This window comes from Daktulosphaira vitifoliae, unplaced genomic scaffold, assembly GCF_025091365.1.
Source record: "Daktulosphaira vitifoliae isolate Bord-2020 unplaced genomic scaffold, ASM2509136v1 Scaffold_1, whole genome shotgun sequence".
Taxonomy (NCBI): Eukaryota; Metazoa; Arthropoda; class Insecta; order Hemiptera; family Phylloxeridae; genus Daktulosphaira; species Daktulosphaira vitifoliae.
The window spans coordinates 8,308,818-8,333,542 of record NW_026099572.1 but is presented as its reverse complement, the minus strand read 5'-3'; the positions used below and the strand labels follow the sequence as shown (position 1 = coordinate 8,333,542).

The 24,725-nt window shown below is 27.2% G+C and overlaps 1 protein-coding gene across 1 annotated transcript in view; it reads left to right on the top strand.

The window, feature by feature from the left end:
* Positions 1 to 24,725, top strand: part of LOC126894982 (putative uncharacterized protein DDB_G0282133) — a 175,613-nt gene that overhangs the window by 145,690 nt on the left and 5,198 nt on the right. The window contains exons 24-44 of the mRNA XM_050666393.1: positions 3 to 29; positions 558 to 584; positions 657 to 683; positions 1,344 to 1,370; positions 1,433 to 1,459; positions 1,701 to 1,721; positions 3,922 to 3,948; positions 4,021 to 4,047; positions 9,818 to 9,844; positions 9,921 to 9,947; positions 10,638 to 10,664; positions 10,737 to 10,757; positions 12,938 to 12,964; positions 14,101 to 14,127; positions 15,099 to 15,125; positions 15,627 to 15,653; positions 15,877 to 15,897; positions 15,988 to 16,014; positions 16,091 to 16,117; positions 16,467 to 16,487; positions 16,781 to 16,807. Of these exons, the coding sequence (XP_050522350.1) occupies positions 3 to 29; positions 558 to 584; positions 657 to 683; positions 1,344 to 1,370; positions 1,433 to 1,459; positions 1,701 to 1,721; positions 3,922 to 3,948; positions 4,021 to 4,047; positions 9,818 to 9,844; positions 9,921 to 9,947; positions 10,638 to 10,664; positions 10,737 to 10,757; positions 12,938 to 12,964; positions 14,101 to 14,127; positions 15,099 to 15,125; positions 15,627 to 15,653; positions 15,877 to 15,897; positions 15,988 to 16,014; positions 16,091 to 16,117; positions 16,467 to 16,487; positions 16,781 to 16,807 (543 nt within the window). The remainder of the gene's footprint in view (positions 1 to 2; positions 30 to 557; positions 585 to 656; positions 684 to 1,343; positions 1,371 to 1,432; positions 1,460 to 1,700; positions 1,722 to 3,921; positions 3,949 to 4,020; positions 4,048 to 9,817; positions 9,845 to 9,920; positions 9,948 to 10,637; positions 10,665 to 10,736; positions 10,758 to 12,937; positions 12,965 to 14,100; positions 14,128 to 15,098; positions 15,126 to 15,626; positions 15,654 to 15,876; positions 15,898 to 15,987; positions 16,015 to 16,090; positions 16,118 to 16,466; positions 16,488 to 16,780; positions 16,808 to 24,725) is intronic.

The following is a 24,725-nucleotide window of genomic DNA, read 5'->3' as shown; positions in this document are numbered from 1 at the left end:
AGATGTCCATATGATTTCAGATATTCTTGGTAAGAGGGGAAAATGTATTTAATATATATAGAATTTGTTATTTAGATATATAATCACTTTAAGTTATAGACTGCTTTTTTCTACATAATATTTAAAAATATAACATTTGAGAATAACGTATCTATGTTTTAAATGTATTGTTTTAAATTATTAATAGATATCGCAATTCATTTATCCTATTCTATATATATAGAATAGGTTTAAATATAGCTCATTTAGTGTTTATATAATTGTGCATATATACTTATACTTATTCTCTTATTATTTTGAAGCATAAATTTACAAAATCAGTCTAGAATTTTCATGGACAAATATTAAAAAAAAAACAGAAGATGAAACCAGTACTTTCTAAAAAAAAAAATTTCTCTACGATAATCCTACCCATTTAGATAGATATAGCTATATTTAATAATGACAATATTTGCGAATATTCTTCAAAATATAAAAATGAACATCACGTTAAAAATTTAAAATTTTTATCTTATAAAAGTACCTATAAAATTAAATATATATTTTATTTTTTTCAGTAAATATCTTGTCCGAAGTTATGAGAAGTAAATTATAATTCGATTTATATCAACTTGATATTACTAAAAGTATATTATTTTGACTTATTTGTGGTTTAGATATCAATACGACTTCAGGTTTAACTGGTAAGATAAGGAAATGATATTAATAAACATAGAATTTGTTATTTAGATCTTGGTATGGTTTTATGTGTGATGCTAATTTTTATTATGAATTTTTTGGCTGTCAAATTTCCAATTTGACAGCCAATGTTGCATACTAAGTATACAAAAGAAAAGTTTATTATCATATGTCAAAAATTTATTAGGACCAGACAATAAAAAATGTAGTTATAAAAAATTTAAAATGAAAAAAAAGTAATTTAAATATTTTACAGTAGAGTACATTTTATACACTTTATAAAATGTTTAAAATTGAATGAATATTTTCAAATTTTATGTGTTGATAGATTTATATTTTTTGAAGAATATATTATCGCTTTAATCTAGAATTTTCATTGGAAAATATTAAAAAAAATTACATCATTATGAAACCAGTACCTTCTCATTTTCCGTTTACCTACGATAATCCTATCCGCTTAGACAGATTTAGCTATATTTATAAATACCAGCATTTCCGAAAATAGTTCAAAATCAAAGAATGAAAACCTTATCAGTGCGCAAAATTCTTTACACAAAAACTAATTTTTAGGCAGGTTTATCATGAGATATTCAAAAAATACATTTATTTATTTAAAATTTTGAAACTATAAGCTAAAAAATAAACATAAAATGTATTTGTTTTAGCTAATCACATGAGCGAAGCTATAAGAAGTAAATGATAATTTAATGGATTTATATGAACTTCATAATATTAAAAATATTTTATTATTTAGATATCAATACGACTACGGATAACAATGGTAAGAAGGGAAAATGTTATTAATTAACATAGAATTTGTTATTTAGATCTTTGTATGATATTAAGTTCGAGGCTAAATTCCTATATAAAATTTAATAATATAATGTTTGAGAATTACCAATTTATTATTTAAAAGTGTTGTTTTTTCGTTTTTATTATATATTCTACTTCTTTCAATCTATTTTAGTATTCAGAATAGGAATGAAGTTAGCTAATTCAGTTTATTTTATATACTTGTTTAGATAGTGGATCTCAAGTTTTGGGTAAGCATTTAACTAAATAACTTTAAAGAGTATATAATACTTTCTTTTTAATCTTTAATTTTCAATTTTTAAAAATTTGTCCGGGATGTTTGACAAATTTTATTGTATGGAATATTTTAGTTTTTGAATGTATTTATGTTTAAAAAAAGAATAGCTTTGTCGCGATATATATTTTTTTATTATTATTTATTATTACTCATTATAATGAATTTTTAATATACTAGAGAAAACAGGCTTCCTTTTGGTATACTATTCATGAAGATCCAATGAAAAACCTAAGTACAAAAAGTAGTGGTGCAGCTCCCCACACCATCCAATTATCCATATTAATATAGTTTGCTGTATAATATAATGCCTGTATTAATAAGGGCGGTTTATAGTTGCTGTATAACCTAACGTACGATTATGGTTTTTCGGTTGCTTACTATTTAAATATCCCAGAATAGGCAAAATAACGATTATATTTGCTTCAATAGTAGTGTAGTGACTATGGAATGATCGAGAATCTTCGCGACGGATAGGCAACACAAAATACATATACGCGCGAATGTTTTCGATCACTCCATAAGAGAATCTTCTAGAACTCTACACAATATAAAACGGCGCGAAGTAACAATAACGTCAATCAGTTAATTAGCTAGTCGTCAGTTAATCGGTTAAGTAGTTAAGTACACGTAGTGCATTAATATAATATTTATATAAATTTTCTTATTGTTTAAACAATAAACCGTCTACATTTTTTTTGTTATACAAATTAGTGTTTTTATTTATAATCAATAAGTGAAGCACTAAAAGTATTATAATACAAACCTAAAACAATGAAAGATTTTTGGTTGATTTTGCAGATGATATTTCCAACTAGTACACATTTAGGTTCTTTTGATATATAGATCATCAAAATCGGTCCAGCGAGAGCTCACAATTTTGAAATAATACATTTGCACACTAATAAATTATTACCCTTTTGTATATTAAAACTTCTTTAGGTTCAGTGTATTTTTAAAAAAATTTTAACAAAATGAAATTTATATGGAATTCTTATTGGAATTTAGTAATTATTGGATTGAAACTCGAATAACTAATAGAAAAGATATCTTAATACATTTTAAACGTTATATTGATAATTAATAAAACTTTAGGTTGTCGTTGATATAAAACAATCGTTTAAAATTATTATTTAATCTCTTACTAGTAACTATGATATACAATTTCCTGAGTTACCTTCAGGTAATTGAAACTTATTTAAGGAGATAAGGACAATATTTGACAGACATCAGGTAGCTTAAAATTCTTGGTTTTGACCTAAATCATCAAAAATTAAACGGATCAGCAACACAACATAAGTTGAACATGAAAAATATGTTATTATAGTTAAATCGAATATTAAATTCAAGTATCGAAAACGGTATGCATAATTTTATAATTATTTCATTTCAAACAAACTTTTACTCAAATCAAAAAGGAAAACCAAGTACAATAGGATCGTGATATAGTTGTGACAAGTATAGAAGATATTCAATTGTAATTAATATCACAATCATAAAATATACTCCTATACAAACATGTCACAGTAATTTGAATAATAGTAATTTTACACTTAATAAAATGTAAAAGTTTACGCGACAATTTCTTATAGTAAATCAATCAATGTTCATAGAATTTTTATAGTAAGCATGCTAAAAGAAAGTTTGTTGTCTTCAGTTTACTTGGTTGAAATTTTATTAAAACCAGAGTTTTAAAAATAATTTTATAGCAATTTTAACTCAGAAACAATATTTGAATATACTATTCTTTATTGTAGTATAGTTTTGAAATATTTTATAATAAGTTTACAACTGAATGGAGATTTTATCGTGCTGATACAGTAATAATATTTTTTTTGAAGCATAAATTATCAAAATTAGTCTAGAATTTTCATGGAAAATATTAAAAAAATCACATGATTCTAGAACCAATACCTTCAAATTTTCCGTTTGCTTACGACAATCCTGCCCATTTGAACTAATTTAGCTATATTTAATAATGCCAGTATTTCCGAAAATTTTTCAATATCTATGAATGAAAAAACGTTATCATTGTACAAAATTCTTTATACAAAAATTACTTTTTAGGCAGTTTTTTCATGAGATATTCAAAGAATACATATAAACATTTAAAATTTTGAACATATAAAATTTAATATATATTGTATTTTTTTTAGTTAATATGTTGTCCGAAGCTATGAGAAGTAAATTACAATTTGATTTATATCCACTTGATATTATTAAAAGTATATTATTTTGACTTATTTGTTATTTAGATACCAATACGACTTCAGTTTATACTGGTAAGAAGGGGAAATGATATTAATATACATACAATTTATTATTTATATCTTAACGTTGTTTTAAGTTAGACGCTAATTTTTCAATAAATTTTTTGCTTAAAATTTTCCAATTTGATGAGCAATTGGTCATGTGGAAAAATAGATCCTCATTGTTTTTTTATTTGGACCAGTGGTTTAAAATTAAAGAAATAGCATTTTTAAAACTAAAAAAAAAATTGAATATGGTGTATTTTTACAGTAGTATAGTAATAAATAATAAATAGTGAAATATTTAATAAAATGTTGTAAATTGAACAGAGTTCTTTTAAATATTTGGTGCTGATTGATTAAACTAAATTGTTCAATGCCGATTATATTTTTATCTTTAGTATCGGCGATTAGAGATTAGTAAACTTATATTTTAACTAATGAATAATATGAGCTCACATTTGTAAAAGGAAAGGAAAACTCTAAAATTTGGTATTTGAGCCTTATATTATATAAGGTGTTTTCAGAAAATAACGGGATTTATTAAATCTTGCGGGTTGGAAAATACGATTATCATTACTTTTTTTTATATAATGTTGGTACTCATGTCCCTAAAGTATGATAAAATTTTCAGCTGGATTAATTTTAGCTTCGATGCGAAGCTGAGAAGGTATTAATTTTACTATGATGTGTTTTTTTTTTAATTTTTTATTTTTTTTTTTGTGTCTGTGAACGCTCAATCTCAGCTCTCGCTGGACCGATTTTGATGAACAATATGTCAAAAGATCACAAATCGTATCTAGTCGAAGACATTACCCTCAAAAATTGAAAAAAATTCCCTCGTTCCCCGTAAACGGGGGAAATCCCCCAAAAAATTACAAATTTAAAAATCGCTAATTTTCGATATTTTTTCAATTTTTTTTACTTAAAATTGCCATAACTTTTTTAAAAATGATCGAATCAATATAATTTTTTTTTTTATAGATACCTTAGATAATTACCTATCATTTTATATATTTTTGTGAACATTTGACCCTTTAACAGCCCAAAGGATGGGGTTTCAAAATGGTAACTTTTTTACAAAAAATTAACTTTTTCAACTTAACTTTTGAAAATGTTCCGGAAAGACTGACAATTTTATATATACCTTAAATTAAAGCTAATGTAATATACTTTAATTTGAAAAAAAAAAATTTGACCTCTGGACTTGTCTTCATGGTGAAAATGACTACCGTATGCAAAAATATGCTATTTTTGTGTTAAAATTCTGGGTTTTGTATTTTATTTTATTTTAAAATACCTGACAAGGGGAGTACAGATTTTCATAAATATTATATAAATTAAAATTGATATAGTATAGATAGTTAAACTTATTTAAATATGTTTGTTTCTTTTAAGTCGAGAAAAATAACTTTGAAATTTGAACTAGCTTAAATAGCCAATTTTTCAACCGCCGGATAGCAACGTACGGTTGCCAAATTGGTAAAATTATGTTTTACACGCTTGGGGTACGAGGTTCCAACCCGCATATGGCAATGAATTTTTTGCATTTTTTCTTAATTCTTTTTAAGTTAGTATAAATTTTAACTCGTTTGATTTTTATCACATTTAGATTCAATAACTTCAATAAAGATCAAGGATCCCATCACTTTAGTCGCCCCTTGCAAGAAGAAATTTCTTATTCGTATTAAAATTATTTTACTATATTTTAAGTTTTCGCTTCGATGCAAAGCCGAGAAGATATTTTTTTGTGACTATCATTTATTTTCTCTGCTCTAACTTGACCTACTTTTTTCAACAATACGTCAAATTACTACAATTCGTATCTAGTTGAAGATATTACTCTCAAAAATTGAAAAAAAAATTCTAATTTATCAATTAAACAGTTAGTTATTACATCGTCTCCATAAAGACAATTAAAATCATTAATTTCTAATGTTTTCAAAATATTTATTAACGAATGAAGTTTGATATGATAGGTTTCAACTACAAAATTAAATCATTTTACTTTGTAATTTAATAATTTTTTTACTCTATTTGTGTGTGCTACTACTAGACTATAATATTACAATTTTTTTTTGTAACATGTTGCTATATAAATCATTTCTAAAAAAAATGATTGTTTTTTCTCCTGAATTAACAATTGATTTTTACAAATATAATCAAATTTTATAATACACTCAATTGAGTAAATCTTTTTAACAACTTTGTTTTGATTGGTACATTTAGTTAAAGTAAATCATTAAAATTAATTAAGTTCTCAATATTTCAATTATAGAATCTTTTCAACAAACAACAAAAGTTCCTAGGAAATTATTACTATTACTTCTATTTAAGTTATCTATTACCATAAAAATGCAAAAAAATATTGAGCTTTTCTGATAAATTTACAATAAATAGTAATTATAAAACTTTCTGACTGCATATTGATCTTAACGATACAATTTTTTTAATTGTCATAAAATTTTCTATTTAATTATGTCAATGTCAAACTTACCAATTGAGCTAAAAGTTATGGTAAAATAAATTTTTTTTTTTTATTATAAACATTTACAACAATCAACTTTAAACGATTAACAAAATAGGTTAAATATGTCATTTTCCTTATTTTTAACTTATTAATAATCAAATTAATATTAAATATTATATCAAATCAGTATTAATTTAAAACAATTTTTTTTGTTCTTAATTATTTTTTTTTATATGTAAAAACTATTTTTTAATAATATTAAAACTTAGAAGTTATAGAAAAAGTCTAATTGCACATTTTAAAACATCGCGAAAAGTTGATTTAGAATAGTATATTTTTGTTTCTGATGGAAGTTCCTTGTAGTCCAGTGTATAAAACTTATAACTTTGTTAATTGTTATAACTTTATCAAAAATGACCAAATCAGTATATTTTTTTTTATTTAGATGCATGTCTTTATCTATCATTTGGTTTTTTTTATAAATCTAACCCTTTACCTGCCCACAAGAGGGATTCAAAATATTAACTTTTTTTTTTTTAGTTAAAGTAAATCATTAAAATTAATTCAGTTCTGGATATTTCAATAGTAGAATCTTTTTAAATATCAAAAATTACTTAGAAATGATTACTATGATTTCTATTTAAGTGTTCTATTACGATAAAAATGCAAAAAATAATGAGTTTTTCTGATAAATTTACAATAAATAATAATTATAAAACTTTCTGACTGCATATTAATCTTAAAAATAACATTGTTTTAATTCTCATAAAATTTTCTATTTAATGATTCATTCTAGTCAACGAAGGAGTAATTTTGCAGAATAGCAGAAAAAATTCCCAACAAACTTTTTTTTTTTTTGTTTTAATTAGGCAATTGGTGGATTATTCCAAAAGCAACATCAACTCTTATTTCTTTAATTATATCATGATTAGTAGTTCTTTGATTTTAAAATATAATATATGAATATATACTAATTATAATTATTAAATTTAGTATGAAATTGATATTTAATATTGTAATTTAAACGGAGAAATTATAAAAATAATAAAGAAGTTATATTTTGCTTTACTTTTACGTGTATAAAAATTTAAAGGGCTTGATACAATAATTTTCAATAAAAACTGTTTGTTACTATAAAAAAATGCACTGGACTACAAGGAACTTTCATCAGAAGCAAAAATATACTTTTCTAAATCAAATTTTCGCGTTGTTTTCAAATCTGCAAGTAGACTATTTCTATCACTTCTAATTTTTTATATTATTACTAATTATATATATAAAATAATAATTAAAAGAAAAAAAAATTTGTTTTCAAATTATTACTGATTTGATTTTTAATATGTTAAAAATAATCAGTCCAAATTTTCAATTTTAACCTATTTTTTTGGTTCTTTAAAGTTGATGAAAAATTTTTGATAAAGATTTATGAAAGTTTATAGTAAAATAAATTGAATATATTACCATAACTTTTAGCTCAATTACAAGTTTAAAATTGACATCTAGGCCTGTCAACAAAGGAAAAATTGCGGAAAAAATTTTGTTTTTTTAAAAGTTGAATTAAAATATGTATAATGACATACTAATAGTCCTCAAGATTGGAATTGAGCTTTTTTTTTAAATCCTCGCAAAAGTTCAAAAATATGAGCTTTCTTAATTTTCTCAAAAAAAAATATTTAACTTACAAAAAAAAGTTTCGCACAAAAGTTGTTTAAAAGACAATTATAAATAAAAATATAATCTTATATTTTTTCATTTAAACAAATATTTTTCGAGTTACATTACATTTAATATGAGTAATAAAATTTATATTCCATTTTTTTCATTTTACGGTTACTTTTTATCATGTTATACTTACATTAGACACAATGTTATAAATGCATATGTGTGTATGTGTGAGTTTATTTATTTATTGTATCATTAAAGTGTAGTGTATATTGAGATACAACCGATAGAGTAGGTAATTGATTTGACGCTATATTATTTAAACCCAACTAAACGCTAAATTGTACATTCCGAAATAACAATCATATTATGTCAATTGCCACCGGAATATCTGGTAATATTTTTCTTTTTCTTTGCCTTAATCCCAACTACTTGGGGTCGGGCACCCTTATCCTAAGCTTCCACTTGACACGATCTCCCACATCTTCTACGCTCACATCAGCTGTCCTCAAATCGCATTCAATAGCATCCCTCCATCTCTTTTTTGGTCTTCCTCTATCTCTTCTTCCTTCAACATTCATTTCTATAACTGTTCTTACAGCTTTCGATTCTTCTTTCCTCATACCATGACTAAACAATCTAAGTCTATTTTCTGTCATCTTATCCACGATTGACGCAACACCTATACTTCCTCTTATATGCTCGTTCCTTATCCTATCTTCTCTAGTCACTCCACTCATCCAACTAAGCATTCTCATCTCTGCTACACTTATTCTCTGCTCTACTTTCTTATCAACCGCCCAACACTATTAACCATACATCATAGCTGGCCTCACAATTTCATACTAAATTTAAAAACTATAATTAGTATTTATTCATATATTATATTTTAAAATCAAAGAACTACTAATCAGGATATAATTAAAGAAATAAGAGTTCATGTTGCTTTTAAAATATTTCACCAATTTCTCTAAAGGAAACACTATCTACAGATTTGCATCGAAGCGTTTCTTATGATAGTGATTTTAATCACTGTCAGATATCATCTATACTTATCTCATCTATGCCACGTCTATACTGTGCCTCGACCCCACTGTGCTACCGTTTTTTTTTTACTTTGTCAATGGTAGCCGCTAAGTTAAGATGCGTTTTTATGAGCTCGGCACTCTAGACTAATATTGGCGATATTCTATTGCTAAAAAAAATAAATCAAAAGATTGGTATCAAATTTTGCGTAAAAATTGAAATAAATTGTAACACAGTGTGTGAAATGGTAACAAAGACCTTTATGGTGAATCTGTCATGAGTAAAACAAGACAGCAGCTGATCAACAATAAACTATTGTCAGGTGTCAGTGGCATACCTAACGTGACAAACATTAACGTACACAGTATGACCCGTTGACTTGCTCGTACCAATTAAATATTCTCGTATTTATTTTAGAAAAATAACGTAATCCCATCTCAATTTGTACCAAACATGATTAAAAGTATTTTTTGAAACATAAATATCATATTATTAAAAAATCATATGATTGTGAAACCAGTACCTTATCAGTTTCCGATTGCCTACGATAACATTATCAAAAAAAAATTACGTTTATCCATTTAAAATTTTGTATAGATAAGTTTTTAACAAAAAAAAATAAATATAAAATGTATTGGTTTTTAGCTAATGACTTGCATGAAGCTATAAGAAGTAAATAATAATTAAATGGATTTATATGCACTGGATAATTCTGAAAATATTTTATTCTAATTTATTTATTATTTAGATATCAATGCGGCTAGAGATAATATTGGTAAGAGGCGAAAATGATATTTATATACATAGAAATTGTTATTTAGATCTTAATGTGGCTTTAAATTAGACGATAATTTCTATAATAAATTTTTTTCTTAAAAATTACAAAATAGACAACCAATTTCTAATGTGAAAACATAGATCTTCATTAAATCAAATGCACTGCAACTTGAAATCATGTGACATGCAAATTTTTCTTTCAAAAATTAAAAAATATAACGTTTGAGAATAACATAATTATGTTTTAAAAGTATTGCTTTTTGTTATTAAGATATCTCTTATTTCTATTCAACCTATTTTATGTATACAAAATAGGTATAACCGTAATTTATTCAGTGTTTATATACTTTTTTAGATCACAATCCTCCAGTTTTTTTAGGCATAAATTTATAAAATCAATTTAGAATTTTCTTGGAAAAATATATAAAAATTTACAATGATTGTAAAACTAGTATCTTCTCATTTTCCGTTTGCCTACAATAATCTTACTCTTTTGGATATATTTAGCTATATTTAATAATACCAGTATTTCCATCAATTTTCCAAAATCTTAGAATGAAAAACATTATCAATGTGCGAAATTCTTTACACAAAAATTTCTTTTTAGGCAGGTTTTTCATGAGATATTCAAAAAATACATTTAAAATTTTGATCATATATAATTTAATATATATTGTATTTTTTTTAGTTAATATGTTGACTGAAGATATGACAAGTAAGTTATAATTTGATTTATATCTACTTGATATTACTAAAAGTATATAATTTTGAATTATTTGTTATACAGATACGACTTTAGAATTTGTTGGTAAGATGGGGAAATGATATTAATATACATACAATTTGTTATTTATATCTTAATGTGGCTTTAAGTTAGACGCTAATTTTTCTTATAAATTTTTTTCTTAAAAATTTCCAATTTGATGGACAATTGGTCATGTGGAATAATAGATCTTCATTGGATTTCTATTAGGCCCAGTGGTTTAAAATTAAAGAAATAGAATTTTTAAAACAAAAAAAAAAATTGAATATGTTTTTTTTACATAGTGGAAAACTAGATCTTTATTGAATTTTCATTTTATGCATACCGAAAGAAATTTTGTTTTTAGCTAAAATTTAAGTTAAACATGAAAAATATATTATTATAGTTAAATCGAATATTAAATTCAAGTATCGAAAACGGTATGCATAATTTTATAATTATTTCATTTCAAACAAACTTTTACTCAAATTTTTAATATACTAGAGAAAACAGGCTTCCTTTTGGTATACTATTCATGAAGATCCAATGAAAAACCTAAGTACAAAAAGTAGTGGTGCAGCTCCCCACACCATCCAATTATCCATATTAATATAGTTTGCTGTATAATATAATGCCTGTATTAATAAGGGCGGTTTATAGTTGCTGTATAACCTAACGTACGATTATGGTTTTTCGGTTGCTTACTATTTAAATATCCCAGAATAGGCAAAATAACGATTATATTTGCTTCAATAGTAGTGTAGTGACTATGGAATGATCGAGAATCTTCGCGACGGATAGGCAACACAAAATACATATACGCGCGAATGTTTTCGATCACTCCATAAGAGAATCTTCTAGAACTCTACACAATATAAAACGGCGCGAAGTAACAATAACGTCAATCAGTTAATTAGCTAGTCGTCAGTTAATCGGTTAAGTAGTTAAGTACACGTAGTGCATTAATATAATATTTATATAAATTTTCTTATTGTTTAAACAATAAACCGTCTACATTTTTTTTGTTATACAAATTAGTGTTTTTATTTATAATCAATAAGTGAAGCACTAAAAGTATTATAATACAAACCTAAAACAATGAAAGATTTTTGGTTGATTTTGCAGATGATATTTCCAACTAGTACACATTTAGGTTCTTTTGATATATAGATCATCAAAATCGGTCCAGCGAGAGCTCACAATTTTGAAATAATACATTTGCACACTAATAAATTATTACCCTTTTGTATATTAAAACTTCTTTAGGTTCAGTGTATTTTTAAAAAAATTTTAACAAAATGAAATTTATATGGAATTCTTATTGGAATTTAGTAATTATTGGATTGAAACTCGAATAACTAATAGAAAAGATATCTTAATACATTTTAAACGTTATATTGATAATTAATAAAACTTTAGGTTGTCGTTGATATAAAACAATCGTTTAAAATTATTATTTAATCTCTATAAATATATAACTATATATCATAGTTACTAGTAACTATGATATACAATTTCCTGAGTTACCTTCAGGTAATTGAAACTTATTTAAGGAGATAAGGACAATATTTGACAGACATCAGGTAGCTTAAAATTCTTGGTTTTGACCTAAATCATCAAAAATTAAACGGATCAGCAACACAACATAAGTTGAACATGAAAAATATGTTATTATAGTTAAATCGAATATTAAATTCAAGTATCGAAAACGGTATGCATAATTTTATAATTATTTCATTTCAAACAAACTTTTACTCAAATCAAAAAGGAAAACCAAGTACAATAGGATCGTGATATAGTTGTGACAAGTATAGAAGATATTCAATTGTAATTAATATCACAATCATAAAATATACTCCTATACAAACATGTCACAGTAATTTGAATAATAGTAATTTTACACTTAATAAAATGTAAAAGTTTACGCGACAATTTCTTATAGTAAATCAATCAATGTTCATAGAATTTTTATAGTAAGCATGCTAAAAGAAAGTTTGTTGTCTTCAGTTTACTTGGTTGAAATTTTATTAAGACCAGAGTTTATTTCAACGTGAAATTATTATATTAACATAATTATATAAATAAATTTGTATTTAAAGTATAGAATTTTCTAAACATTTTTAAATTTAAAAAATAAAAAATGCTATTACTGTGCGTTAATCCTTTTTAAACATGAATATCATTGGTTATTAAAAAAAAATACGTTTGTGAATTAGAATGTTCTACATATAATGAATTTTTTTTAGATAGTAACTGGACCTCAAATGATAGAAGTAATTATAAATATTAATTGGACAGTTATTTGTAAACAAATAAATTTGGGTAAATGTAGTTCATATATCCGTTGTAAATTAGTAAAAATATTTTTGTCCAGATTGTACTTTAAAACTACTATAGTTTAAGCATATCTGTTTTTAAGTTATAACTGACAATAAACAATGGATACATATGTTTAATCATGAAAAATAGAATTAACATATACAGGGTGATTGAAATCTGGTAAGACACCCATTTTCTCAGAAACAATTGAGAATTTAACATTTTTGTAAAAAGAAAAATTAATAGAATTATAAAACTCTACAATAATATGAAGTAAAATAATTTTTTTTTATCTCTTCAGAGATAAAAATGTTTATTTATAATTTTCTTAAATAGGAACCCTTATTTTTAACTTCATAATACGATAGAAAAAAAAAATTACAAACAATTTTGTTCTTATAATTTTTTTTATCCAATTAATCATTCGTCCGTTACAGCTTGTTAAAGTTAAGTGATTTTAGGCCAAATTTCTATTGTCATTTTACTGTATTAAATACAGAAGTTATTATTTTTATTTGATATTGCATAAATCAAATTTTATTGATCAAATTATGACATGTAAATTAGCTATAAAAATTTACTACGCACTAAATGAGCGATAATAATAATAGATTAAAATTGTGTTTTCAGTGTATTAATAATAGCTAAGTCTATGGTTTTGTAAGACTAAAGGATGTCACAAAAATACCGGTTGCACTGCCACCAATATTATGAAACGTAATAAATGACAATATTTATTCTGGAAGTCAAAATCTTTAAATAATTATAAAACGTAAACGGTTGTTCGGATAAAAAAAATTATAAGAACAAAATTGTTTGTAATTTTTTTTTTCTATCATATAATCAAATCAAAAATAGTGCTTTCCATTTAAAAAAATTATAAATAAACATTTGTATCCATGAAGAGATAAAAAAAAAATTGATTTAACTTCATATTATTGTAGAGTTTTATAATTTTATTAATTTTTCTTTTTACAAAAATTTTAAATTCTCAATAGTTTCTGATAAAATAAGTGTCTTACCAGATTTCGATCACCCTGTATAGGATATGATTGAACAACGCTAATTCAAGGTTTATACTTTTATTTAGATGTCAATATGACTTCTCAAGAAACACGTAAGTGCTTGACTAAAAAAATGTAAATTGTAAACTACAAAATGAGAATTTTACTATATAAAAATCTATATTATTAAATGCCATTTAAGATGAATCTATTTATGGATTAATTAATATCTTTGAAGTAATATCTTCTAGATAATATTAATAAATAATGATAAAAATGTTTTATTTTTGAACAATTTTTCAATACTTGTCAAAATTGTACTGATTGTATATTAAATATTGGTGTATATATCATACTGATGTATGTTAATTTTTTGATAATGTCTGACAGTCTATAACCTTAATGATATACACAAATCTCTGTACAAATTTACTTATTGGGGAGAGTGGTGATGGAGTATGAAAAAAATTTCATTCATATAAGATTGTACAAAAAAAATTAAACATAAAATTTTTTTTTTTTTAGCTATTGAAGTGCTTACAATTTTGAGAATTAAATAATATTTTTATTGATTTATACCACAGGATGTTATTATAGTATATATTATATGGTGTATAGAAATTACTACTAGTATTTTATCAATCTAAACAAAAAAATTATGTATTTTTATTGAACGCTAAGCGTATTTAATTCAATCGAAACACAAATGTAAATAAATTTTTCCTTCGATGCTTTAATTGTAGAGTTATTATAAATCATCATTTATTTCTAAGTATGTCAGTTAATTAACAATAAATAAGAAACAGGAAAGTTTATTGTTTTAAGTTTACTTGGTTAAAATTTTATTAGAACTAGAGATTTAAAAATAAAGTTATAGTAACTTTGAAATGAAAAAAAAAAAAATTTGAATATGCTTTTTTATAGTAGAATAGTTTTAAAGTATTTTATAAAAAATTTTAATTAAATGAAGTTTTTCAAATTTTTGGTGGTTATTGATTAAACTAGAATAAACATTTTTTTTTTGGATTAAAAAAATTTTGAACATATAAGTTTGTAAAAAAAACATAAAATGTTTTGATTTTAGCTGATAATTTGAGTGAAGCTATAAGGAGTAAGTAATAATTTAATTGATTTATAATCACTAGCATACACCCAGAGAAAAACCTCGATCTATATAATAAATTCATTGTTCAATTTGATAAATATATCATTACTATTGAATCAATGATATATTTATCAATATGATATTTTTTTTCTTGTCTTGAACAATAATTATTTATAAGAATAGTTATTTTGTTCGTATTAATAAAACATTATCATAAACCCTTGATAAAATTTCTCTTTCAATTTTGATTGAGGTTTTTCTTTGGGTGTAGTTTTGATGTATTTTATAATCGGTTTAATAATATATAGAAATCTCCGTATAAAAATTACTTTTTAGGGAGTATTATTTGGGATATCAAAAAAGTTCATTCATATAAGTTCATACAAAATAAAATTTTTCAAAAAATTTATTTATTTAGCTAATGAGTTGAGCGAAGATATAGGAAATAAATGATAATTTAATGGATTTATAGGCACTGAATAATACTAATAATATTTTATTATTTAGATAGCAATACGACTACGGATAATAATGGTAAGAGGGGAAAATGTTTTTAATTCACATAGAATTTGTTATTTAGATCTTATTATGACTTGAAGTTCGAAAATTAAAAAATATAAAGTTTGAAAATATAAATTTTATTTTTTAAAAGAATTGTCTTGTCGTTTTTATTATTTATTACAATGCTTACGATCTATCTTAGTATTCAGAATAGATTTAAACATAACTAATTCAGTGTTTTATTGTACTTATTTAGAAAACAATTCTCCAGACTTAAGTAAATATTTAACTTAAGTTAAAATTATTTATTTAAAATGTAGAACCTATGAGATCGTACATATAAAATTACCACATTATTATTTTTTAGTAAATGACTTAACCCAAGCTATAAGAAGTAAATAATTGTTTGTTATATTACTAAATACTAGATATTACTAAAAGTGTATTATTCTAACTTATTTATTATTTAGATATTAATGCGACTAGAGATAATATTGGTAAGAAGGGTAAAATTATATTAATATACATAGAATTTGTTATTTAGATCTTAATGTGGCTTTAAGTTTAATAATTGCTATTATACATTTTTTTCTTAAAAACTAACAAAATGACAACCAATTTCTAATAGTGAAAACATAGATGTTCATTTTATTAATTGAACTGCAACTTTAAATCATATTACAGGCTAATTTTTCCTACATAAAAATAAGTTATTACAAAATAACATATTTATATTTTATAAGTATTGTTTTAGGATATAAATTAATATATCATATCTATTAAAACTATGTATATAGAATAGGTTTAAACTTAGCCTATTCTGTGTTAATATTCGAACTTGTTTAGATGACAATTATGTAGTTACGAGTAAGCATTTAACTAAAGAACTTTAAACTTTATGTAATACTTTTTTTCAATTTCTATGGACAATTGAGAAATTCTATGTATAAAAACACACATTTTTACATGACTTTAAGACTTATTCATTTATGACGATGATATTACTAAGGCTCTAAAAATGTTTACGGATAGTTTTGATGTCATTCTCTGAATATATAAAAATTTTTTGCTTTAATTTTTTTGTTATTTAGATAAAAAATATATAACCCACCTACATATTTTTGAATATCGTTAATTAAATGTTTTTTTTTATTGTTTAGTTGACAATACGGCTTCTCAAGAAACTAGTAAGTACATAAGATACAATAATGGATACTTTATCTAAGAGAATATTCAATAATGAGATTTAATTTATTTTAAAAACAATTAAAAATACTATTGGTTGTCCTGATCTCCTAGCTTAAATACCACTTAATGTCACCGTTGAAAATTTTGGTTCATTTTTAGTTTCGATGCGAAGCTGAGAAGGTATTAGTTTAACTATGATGTATTTTTTTTTTTTGTGTGTCTGTTACAGGCGCGCACCCAGGATTTTTTTTTGGGGGGGGCTAAAACATTTTCCTTACACACAATGGAAAGCAATTACTACTCATTTTTAAACATTTTTATTATTATTATTACCACAAATTATATAGTATACTGTTTTTAATATTTTCAATAAAATATTATGACAAATTAGTTTAAAATTTAATTTTTCTGGGTCCCTTTTCAGATAGAACTTCTAATACTTCGGATTCTTTAATTTGTATTTCTCGATGTATGTGAAGATTTGCCAGTCCATTTAATCGTGACTGTCCCATAGTATTTCTGAGGTAGGTTTTGATTCGCCGTAGCGTGGAAAATGATCTCTCAGCCGTACTTGTACTTACTGGTAACGTTGCAAATATTTTCAAAAGTATAAATACTGATTCAAATACTTTTAAATCACATAAATTTAAACCATCGATTGCGTTTAGCGGTAAAGTATAGCAACCATTTTTGAATTTTTCGTACCACAATTCGAATTCGGCCTTTGCGACTGAAAAACTAATATGTTGCATATCTTTTTCATAAAATTCAAAAAGATTTTTAAAACTTGAAATTTGTTCATCGGTTGGAGTATGTCCGGTAGGTAAAAGACATTTAAAACTTGTGAGAAGATTTTTGTGTTTTAAAAATCGATCAGACAGACTATTAAGAAACGAATCAATCCATGGAACAAAAATTGAACGTCTATAGTATTCTTCAATATTTTCTGATGGTGCATTAGATCGTTTAGTTTGGTGTTTCGTTAGTCTAGGTGTGGATAGAGTAAAGTCTAAATTAGAGGCAATTTGTTGTGCTTCTAGAAATAAAAGCTTAAATTCATTTTCTGCGTTACTTCTAAGCCGATGGAGAATAGACACTACACTTCCTACTTGGTTAACTGCAGTAGAAAGATCTATATCTGTCGTTTGAAGTACTTTACTTATTGGTAAAGTATAAGCTAATAATTTCTCTGAACAAAGTAATGAAATTATAAATGTAGATTGGCGAATACTATTTAAAAGTAAAAATGCACCAGATGATGAGTCCTTACAGTTCCACGATTGAATTTCTTCTAAAGCCGCCACTACAGGTAATAAAAATTGATTGAATACTATTATTGAATCGTGTCGTTCAACCCATCTAGTTGGACAAAACTGCACTAATTTAGTTTTATTGATATCAGGAGCTAAAATTTGAATTTGATTTTTTAAAATAATTTGACGTTTTGGTGTATTAAAAAACGTGTATACTTTTTCTATTACGCCAAAACTATTCCTAATAGATATTACATCAACAGCATTAGATAAAGCCAAATTTAAGCTGTGTGAAACACAATGAACATAGAGTGCAGTTGGATATTTTTCTGTTATACATGCTTGGACACCTTTAAATCTGCCACTCATTGCTGCAGCTCCATCGTAGCCTTGTCCGCGTAAATAATTTATGTTGATACCACATGCATTTAATGTTGTTAAAAGTACATCTGCTAAATTTTGACCCGAAGTTGATTCTACTGGTACAAATTTTAAAAATTGTTCAACTATTTTAAAATTGTTTTCATCGATACACTCAATATATCTTACACACAATGAGAATTGTTCGATTGAGGAAATATCAGACGTTTCGTCAGCGAGTACGGCAAAACATTTAGCACTATTAACTTTAGTTACAAGTTTAGATAAAATAATTTCATCACAAGCATCAATTATTTGGTTCTGAATATTCCAACTAATATACGTTGAATTTTTTCCGCAAGTCATTAAATGTTGTTTTAAATTTTTGTCCCCAGAATCAATTCGTGCCCTAAGCAACGCTCGAAAATTACCTTCGTTGCACTCAGGTTCTTGTTCTACGTTAAACGTTCCGTAATCTCGATGTGCCCCAAGTGGCAGACATTGTCTTCCACACAAAATAATCGTTTTTATTATCGGTTTCAGTTTTTCTTGATTTTCTAAAGCCTGATGGTGATGAGCTTTATCGATTTGTTTATCAATCGATAAAATTTTTCCTGACATGACATCCATAAAATTATCTGCTTTTAAATTAGCTTCCTTGTGATAATTTAAAGTACCGTGTTTTTCAAATTTTTCTAAGCCCTTTTTCCAATTATTGAATCCCTTTTTAACAAATGTATGAAGTGATTGATTGGAACTGTAACCCGCCATAGAAGGTGAAAATAATACGCAAACTTTACAAAAAGCACTATCTTCAATTTTTGAATATGTTAGCCATTTGTATTTAGTTAACCAAAGTATATTGAATTTTCTACTTTGGTTACCAATTTGTTGAATTGGAAAATTAAAATTATTATTCGGGACCCAAACATTTTGCAAAACTTGAATTTTTTCTTGGTTGTTGAGTTTTTTATCGACAAATAATGATATATCATAAGAAGAAAAATGTTGATAATTACTAGTAGTATTAGATGTTTGTGACGGCGAAGCAAATATTTCTTGAGGATCGGGCAAATCATTAATTTTTGGAATTTTCGGTTTAATACTGATAAAGTTAAGTAAAGTACCAACGGGTTTGCTTCGTTTTTGACTCATTTTGCAGATTTTTACTCAAAGTAGTAAATACGTATTCAATACAACGTTCACAACGACAAAATCAAACGGACTGAATTAAACAAACGAAATTTCACGCGTCAAATAGTCTACAATTATGATAAATATTGTTATTGTAGTTAATGATCAAATCGACGGCTGTCTATCTAACGTAATCGCTGCTGACTAGTTCTTAGAAATTAGAATACGCTAATACCAATAAATCTAAAAATAATTTCAACAAAATAAGCGCTCGGCGATTAACACAAACCTTATTACGTATTATTGAACTATTTATATGTATCTAACATAATAATAAAATTTGGAAAAAAAATCATTTTAATACTATATTTGTGACAATGTGCTATAATAATTTATAATTTAATTCAAAAAATATTTTTGGGGGGGGCTTTAGCCCCAAAGCCCCCCCTCCCCCGGGTGCGCCACTGGTCTGTTACCACTTTTTCTCAGCTCTCACAGAACCGATTTCTTTCAATGACACGTCAAAAGATCAAAAATCGTATCTAGTTGAAGACATTACCCTTAAAATTTTTTAAAAATTCCCTCGTTTTCTGTAAATAGGAAAATGCTCAAAAATATTGTGATATTTAAAATTAATAAATTTCGACTTTTTTTAACTTTTTTTCTTAAAACTGCCATAACTTTTTGAAAATATTTTAAATCAACATAATTTTTTTTATATCAAGTCTTATGAATTTTCCTATCATTTGATACATTGTTTTGGACATTTTACTCTTTACCACATATTTACAAGGGGGGTTCAAAATAGCAACTTCTACACAAAAATTTTACTTTTTCAACTTAAGTTTATATTATGTACTATAAGTTCAAAACAAAAAAATTTATCTTCTATGTGTAAATTTTGGTGTTAAAATTTTCGATTTCATATTTTAATTTTTTAACTTTAAATTGCTATAACTTTTTAAAAATGTAAAGTAACATTTACTTAATAATTTTTTACAATTTCTCCATAAAAATTACTTTACATAATTATTAAATATCAATTTCATGCTATATTTAACTATTATAATATACAGGGTGATTTTTTTATCATAACCCACTCTATTACTTGCAGAATAATAATAATTTAAACATTTTTTTTTTTTTTATTATCTTTAGTTACACATTATTCTTAAATTTTTAACAATGTTTGAGTTTTTAATTTAATAGTAAATAGCATTTGAATTTTTAATATAACTTTATTAGCTTATTAGATATAAACATTAAAAGTTTCAAAATTTTGAGTTAATATACATGTATAATACACATGGGATTTTAGTTTTAGTTTTAGTTATTATTGAGGTGGACATAATGCCCATGCACTTAGACCTGTTGGTCCATTGTGCGCACCTCATACCGAATTGTCACGATTCGGTTTACCCACCTACCTAAGTGTTATCACCAAAGTGTTAATACATTACCAACCATAAAGTCACCTCTAAAGATGACCAAAGAGTCCTGTCTTTCTGGCGAAATTAAGTATCTCTCTGGGTTTTAGGTTTTTAATATCCTCTTTTTCAGGAAATGGTTTATTCAAGTAGTTTGATCTTAGTGTGGACAAGGCTTCACATTCGCACATGATGTGAAATGAGTCTTCCTCTTCTACTCCACACTTCCTGCACAATGGTGATTCCGATACCCCCATTGCGTTAAGATGCTTAAGCAGGTGACCATGTCCTGTCAGTAGACCAGTCAGGGTGCTTATTTGATGTCTAGTCATGCTATTAAGATCACCCAGCAATAAACCAGGGGTCTTGATAAACATTTTAGATCGTCTATGTACTACCAAGTACTTCCACATTTTCCTGTGTTGTTCTCTGCACCAATTCTTGGGTAACGCTTTGAGCGATTGCTCAGTGAGCCCTACCACTGGTTCTGGTCCAACATAGGTGTTCTCTGCTCCTTTCCTGGCTAGAAAGTCAGCATTCTCATTTCCAGTGACACCGTTGTGTCCCGGTACCCACGCTAGTGTAACTTTGTTGAACCTCGATAGTGATTCTAAAGTTTCCCTGCATTCGAGGACCAGCTTTGAATTCACCTGATCGTTACAGAGTGCTTTCAAAGCCGCTTGACTATCACTTAAGATAGTTATCTTCCTATTTTTGTATACCAGCAGGTTCTGAGCCCCTACCAGTATCGCCATCACCTCTGCTTGGAAAACAGAGGGTGTTGTGCCCAATGACATACTGACATTTATTCGTGGCTTTAAGCCCCAAATTCCAGCACCTACCTTTCCTGATTTTTTGGATCCATCTGTATATATCACAAATCCTCCTTTGTCAGTCAGGTGGTTAATATTCCATTCTATACGTGTAGTGATCTCCACTTTGTAGGGAATGTTATTCTTAAGAACCGGTTTGATATAGTCCAAGGGGTATTCTAAAAAGCCCTTGTCTATCTCTTTTAGTATTTTACCATGTTCTGTTGTATCACTCTCCAAAGTCCACATACCTAAGTTGTGGAATCTTAGTGCTGTAGCTTTGGCGTGAGCTTTCACCTCTAGATGCAGAGGAGGCAATCCAATTAGTGCCTCTAATGCGACCGTTGGTGTAGTTCTTAATGCTCCAGTGATGGCAATAGCAGCCATTCTCTGTATGCGACTAAGTTCTTTCCTAGCTGTAATGAGTGCTGTTCTGGTCCACCAGACCAGGGCACCGTACAATATCATAGGTTTAATCACTGACGTGTACAACCAATACATAACTCTTGGTTTAAGACCCCATGTCTTTCCCAAGGCTCTGCTGCAAGTCCACAATGTGGTCATTGCTTTTTTGATTCTTGACTCAACATGTGATTTCCATTTTAGCTTACTATCCAAGATAATACCTAAGTATTTTACTTCTGATTTTAAGCTAATTTCTTGTCCATTCAGAGTAAGAGTGTCCAGGTTGTCTAGTCCTATTCTCTTTCTAGTGAACATAACAACCTCTGCTTTATTTGGATTAACAGATAGACCGTACTTACTACACCATATCTGTATAGTGTTAAGTCTCTGTTGTGCTAAGTCAATAATAGTGTCTGGGAATTTACCCACCACTGTTATAACCAAGTCATCCGCATAGGCTTGTGTATAACAATATTTGTTTAACTCTCTAATAAGCGAGTCCAATACTAGACACCATAGCAAGGGGGATAGAACCCCGCCTTGTGGGCATCCCTGTTTGACACTCTTGATTACTTTGGTCTCATTGAGCTGTCCCAAAATGGAGCGTTCCTTAAGCATGGATTCTATCCACTTAATAATAAGTGGTTCTATTCCATGCTGTTGTGCAGATTCACACATAGCATCGAAGGAAGTATTGTCAAAAGCCCCTTCGATGTCCAGGAATATACCTACTGCATACATTTTATTCTCTACAGCTTTCCCTATTTTAGTAGTTAAGCAGTGTAGAGTTGTATCAGTAGATTTCCCCGTTTGATACGCATGTTGGTTTTCATGTAAAGGGTTCTCCTTAAGAGGCCCCTCCTTGATGTACCTATCAATAAGTTTCTCCATAGTCTTAAGAAGAAAAGAAGTAAGACTTATTGGTCTGTAGGATTTTGCTTCATAATAGTTAGTGCGGTTAGGTTTGGGTATAAACACTACCCTAACCTTACGCCAGCTTTCTGGTTGATAACCATAGGCAAGGCATGCCCTAAATATTTTGCAGAGATGGGGGACGATTATCTCTAACCCTTCTTGCAGAAGTGCAGGGAAAATTTCGTCACAGCCTGCAGCTTTAAAACTGCCAAAGGCTTTTATTGCCCATCTTATTCCACTTGGGGTTATCACTTTCCTGGTTAGTCTCCAATCAGCACAGGTCACACGTTTGTCCTGTGCATCATGTTCCTTTTCTCTGTTGTTAATTGTAGAGTCAGGAAAATGTGTGTTCATCAAATGTGATAATGTTTCATTATCATTATTGGTGAACATTCCGTCTGGCAGTAGTATTGCCTCGACAGTTTTGTTTGGTCCATTCCTTAGTGATTGCAGAAGTCTAGTTGCTATAGGGAGTTGTTGTATATCCCCACAGAACTTCTTCCAGCTTTCTCTTTTGGACTTTTTCAATGCAGATTTGTAGTTCCTTTGGGCGTCCTTATAGGATTCCCAGTGTTGTTCCAAACCTGATTTCATTGCTTTATTTAAGAGCTTACGTGAACTCTTTCTTAATTTAGACAGGTTAGCATTCCACCAAGCTACACCCTGCCCTGTACCTTTCCTTTCTATTAAAGGACAGTTTTCTTTGTAAGCTGAGACAATGGAGTCCTGTAGCATATTTACAGCCCTTTCAGTACTCTGTCTCGACCCCAATCTAAACTGTAGGTTAATCAGGTCACGAGAGAGATCTGCCCTGTATTTGTCCCAGTTTGTTCTTTTCGGGTTCCTATAGTACTCCGTCTCAACTTTGTTAATTTCCAAAGTGAATCGTAAGTGCCTATGATCAGAAAGAGAAGGTTCGGAGGACACTTTCCACCCTTTTATCTTTTGAAGTAACCCTTTTGAACAAACTGTTAGATCAATGACTTCCTGCCTGTTCCTGATAACAAAAGTAGGTTCACTACCTCTGTTCAGTATACTTAGGTCTGTAGTCAGCAATAGATCCATTATAACCTCTCCTCTTTGGTTGATGTTACTGCTCCCCCAAATATGTGTGCATTAGCATCCATACCTAGGATTAGTTCTAATTTTTCATTTTTGCAATAATTAAAGAGCATAGTTAGGTCCCTACCTGGGTCTGTGACCTCATATGGTAAGTATCCTGAAGCTACTATGATATTTTTACCATCATTTAGTGTTACTCTAATAATAGTCAAGTCTGCACTTGATAGATTAAGTATCAGGCTGGCTTTAACTTTATTATTAACCAAAATGCAAGTTCTTGGTTTATCTGCTTGTTTATGAAACAGTTTAAAATCCCTTAGATTTAGCCCCTTAATCTGGTCCCCATTTATCCATGGTTCCTGAATAAGTGCTATTTGTAAGGGTGTTGTATGCCTCTCAGTTAGGGTCCTTAGTAATACACTACTGGCCCCTTTACTGTGATGCAGGTTTATTTGCGTGAATTGAATTCTATTGTCAGCCATTCAGATAAACTGATGTTGACACCTAAGAAAGCACGCTGTGCTGGGTGTGATACAGGTGTCTGAAACA